This window comes from Pundamilia nyererei, unplaced genomic scaffold (assembly GCF_000239375.1).
Source record: "Pundamilia nyererei isolate P.nyererei 1_Seehausen unplaced genomic scaffold, PunNye1.0 scaffold00408, whole genome shotgun sequence".
NCBI lineage: Eukaryota > Metazoa > Chordata > Actinopteri > Cichliformes > Cichlidae > Pundamilia > Pundamilia nyererei.
The window spans coordinates 201,116-204,625 of record NW_005187809.1 but is presented as its reverse complement, the minus strand read 5'-3'; the positions used below and the strand labels follow the sequence as shown (position 1 = coordinate 204,625).

The window sequence follows — 3,510 nt, the reverse complement described above, 5'->3', positions numbered from 1 at the left end:
TGTGTGTGTGTGTGTGCCAGCCTCCAGGTGGCAGCAGTAACCTGTGGGACCTGGTGTCAGTGATTAACGGCCAGGACGACTCGCTGCTCCCAGCCAGCTACAGCAAAGGAGTGATGCACATGAAGCACCTGCTCAAGTTTAAAACCGTGAGTCCTGATTGGTCCTTTCACCGTCACAGCTGACGGTTACCGCAGCGTGCACAGTCAGCGCCACACCTGTTCCTGCTTGAGTTGTGATCCAGCAGGAGACTGTTGCCTCATGCTCCTGCAGCTGCAGGCATGCAGCACTATTGCTGATCTGTGGAACGATCTGCCCCAGCACATCAGGGAGGCTCCTTCACTGTCCACGTTTAAAACACGTCTAAAACCCATGTTTACTCCTTGGTGTATGAAACAGTATGAGCCTGATCTTATTGTTCTACATCTAATTCTAATGATCATTTTCTAGCCTCAGCTTTTGTTTTCTTGTCTTCCAGTCTGAAGCTCAGGAGCTGACCATCGTGAAGATGTCCAAATTCGGAGGAGGAATCGGAGCGCCGAGCAAAGAGGAGCGGCTGAAGGAAGCCGCAGATATCCATCTGAGGCTGGGACAGACCCAACGATACTGTGAGCTGATGGTGGAGCTGGGACAGGTGTGTGTGTGTGAACTCACTGTTCAAATGAAACTTTGACTAAAACAAAAAGCAGGAGAGTTTGAGTGACGCTGCACCGAGGGCTCGGTGATGTGAGCGTTTTGTGTGTTTCAGTGGGAGAAAGCGTTGTCTGTGGCACCGGGAGTCTCCATGAAGTACTGGAAGAAGCTCATGCAGAGGTAACACCGAGCACCAACCCAGAGAACCACCGAGCGTCGCGCCCGTTTCTGACACGAAAGGCTGCACTTAATGCACCATGACGTGTTTAAGTGTTAGGCTGCAAACGCAGAGCAGCGAGTCCACAAAGGTCACGATAAAGAAACGGTTTATAAGGTTTATCGTCATCATCACCCGAGTCTCACATTCCTGCTGCTCCACACGCTTCATATCAGCCTGTGCTTGTGGCAGGAGAGCGGACCAGCTGATGGCTGAGGATAATGACGACGCCATCCCGTACTGCGTCGCCACGGGAGACATCAAAAAACTGGTGACGTTCTTCAGCGGGAGAGGACAGCTGCTGGAGGCCTTACTGATAGCACAGGTACAAAGATCGCACCAACACGGACGCATCACCTGTGACGAGGGACGCACAGGTGACAACATCCTAACCATGAATGTTTTTAGGGAGCGTGTGAGGGGAACATACGTGCACCTCAAAGCTCTGCAGCCAACCACACGACTAATGACGTGGACAACAGGCAGCAGTACCAGAGGTAGCACGCACACACACACACACACACACACACACACACACACACACACACACAGGTCAGAGCAGACAGATGCTGATACTCTGCTGATCTCAGGTCAGCTTCTCCTCCTTAGTTTAACTGAACACCTGTGTGAGTCACACCTGCAGACCTCTGTGGCTCTCCTCTCTCTGCAGCCTCCTCCATAAGGTTTGTAAGGACCTCGCTGAGTGGTACTTCCAGGACGGATGCTCTGTGCTGGCGGCGTGCTGCCACCTGGCCGTGGACGACGTCGAGGTGAGTGTCGCAGTCGCCGTCTTCGGCATTTCTTTGCGCTCCGCTTTAAAACGTGGCTGAAGTGTGTGCCGACGTGTGCTTTGGTTCCAGTTAGCCATGTCCAGTCTGATGCGAGGTAACGAGCTGGAGCTGGCCGCGTGTGTGGGCATCGTCCTCGGAGAGGGGGCCAATCAGAGCACGGCTTACTGCCTTCAGCTCCTTGCCAGGAAGTACATGACTAATCCGACATGGTAGGTTTTTGTGCTGCTTTGCCCCCACACGAAGACCGCCGTCCCCTGAGCACGCTCAGTTAACTGAACTGGTCACATGATTTGGTTTAGTTTGAGAACAGATCAGATCGGGGGATTTAAGGGCGTGGCTTTGCTTTGTGACACATCCTTTTGATTGGCTCTCTTTCGTGAAATTCGCAATGTCAGGGAACTGTTCCCTGACAGGTGCAGCTGTTGGCGCTCAAAGGTGGGCGGGTACGGACTTAAACAAATCAGTGTGCAGGCCGTTTACCTGCACAGTGCGAACCAATCAGGACAAAGTAAACGTCCACATAGGAGAAACTGCAGTTCCTCTAATGTCCACTCGAGGCTCCAACAGTGAGTCCGTCCTCACGGACAAACCGCTGGGTGATGTCACATATCCAGCTGTGCTGGCGCCCAGCTGTCAGCTACAAGCTGACTCAGGACAGACGGACGCAGTCGCAGCCACGAGCACACACAGCTGCTTCACTCTGTGGCTCCATAAAAGCTGCGCATGATAAAAACATGACCCTCATCTTCTCTGTGTTTACACTTAGGGAGCTGTCAGCTGACCTGCTGCGAATGATTCCCGACAACCACGTCTTATTGGCTAAACTCTGCGCGTTTTACCCGGGGACTGCGGCTGAAATCAACCAGCTGCATGAAAGGGTGCGTACACTCGACTCCTTCTGGGTAAAATGTAAACGTTGCAGTGATCGGTAAATACTTAAAGCCTTTATTTAATAGACAACAGCAGAAACATGTTTGCAGCGGACGTGGGCGTGTACATGTCGATATTAACGCGTGATGATGTCACTCGCTGTCTTTAAAGTGCGGCCTGCCTTCACTGGAGGAGTGTAAAGTGCTGGCCGAAGAAGCTGTGAATGAAGGAGACTTGTTTTCAGCGGTTAAACTCCGCCTGCTGAGCCCCGAGCCTGAGGTCGCCCTGCAGATCGGGATAAACCACGTCAAAGGTACTCACACATCAGCGTCTGTGCAGCAGCTGGAAGTTCACAGAAAACAAAGATTTCATGTGTTTTATCTTCATGTTTTAGTTCATGTTTTTAATGTTTATGGCTCACCCCAACCGCTCGCAGCAGATGGCCCCGCCCCTCCCTGAGCCTGGTTCTGCTGCAGGTTTCTTCCTGTTAAAAGGGAGTTTTTCCTTCCCACTGTCGCCAAAGTGCTGCTCATAGGGGTCATATGATGGTTGGGTTTTCTCGGCGTTATTGTAGGTCGTTACATTACAACCTGAAGCGCCTTGAGGCGACTGTTGTTGTGATTTTTTTAAACTGAAGAGCTGACTGATCGTCCACAATAGTCATAAACACTGATGAGTGTTAGGGTCCAGGGTTTACCCCGCCTATCGCCCTGTGGCAGCTGGGATAGGCTCCACCCCCTGCGACCCTGATAAGGATAATGATGGACGGACTGATTAGTTCAAATCTTGCTTTTCATTTTTTTCCCTCCTCAGAACAGCTGGCTGGATCTGATTGGACGGTGGATGACATTCAGCCAATCCTGGACCTGATGAGTTACATCAGAACTGACCGCCTCATCACGACCAAGACCACCGAGTGAGAACGACTGTTCATTAGAAACAACGTTTGTTCTTACCACACACAGAGTTGACTGACCTGAGTGTGTGTGTGCGTGTCTGTGT

The 3,510-nt window shown here is 51.6% G+C and overlaps 1 protein-coding gene across 3 annotated transcripts in view; it reads left to right on the top strand.

The window, feature by feature from the left end:
- The window catches only part of wdr17 (WD repeat domain 17), a 23,300-nt gene that overhangs the window by 14,354 nt on the left and 5,436 nt on the right, over nucleotides 1-3,510 (top strand). For all 3 annotated transcript variants that reach the window (XM_013915957.1, XM_013915958.1, XM_005753160.1), the window contains 10 exons: nucleotides 21-146; nucleotides 476-631; nucleotides 746-810; nucleotides 1,040-1,172; nucleotides 1,256-1,344; nucleotides 1,518-1,617; nucleotides 1,708-1,847; nucleotides 2,405-2,516; nucleotides 2,680-2,821; nucleotides 3,322-3,424. In XM_013915957.1, coding sequence (XP_013771411.1) covers nucleotides 21-146; nucleotides 476-631; nucleotides 746-810; nucleotides 1,040-1,172; nucleotides 1,256-1,344; nucleotides 1,518-1,617; nucleotides 1,708-1,847; nucleotides 2,405-2,516; nucleotides 2,680-2,821; nucleotides 3,322-3,424 — 1,166 coding nt within the window. The remainder of the gene's footprint in view (nucleotides 1-20; nucleotides 147-475; nucleotides 632-745; nucleotides 811-1,039; nucleotides 1,173-1,255; nucleotides 1,345-1,517; nucleotides 1,618-1,707; nucleotides 1,848-2,404; nucleotides 2,517-2,679; nucleotides 2,822-3,321; nucleotides 3,425-3,510) is intronic.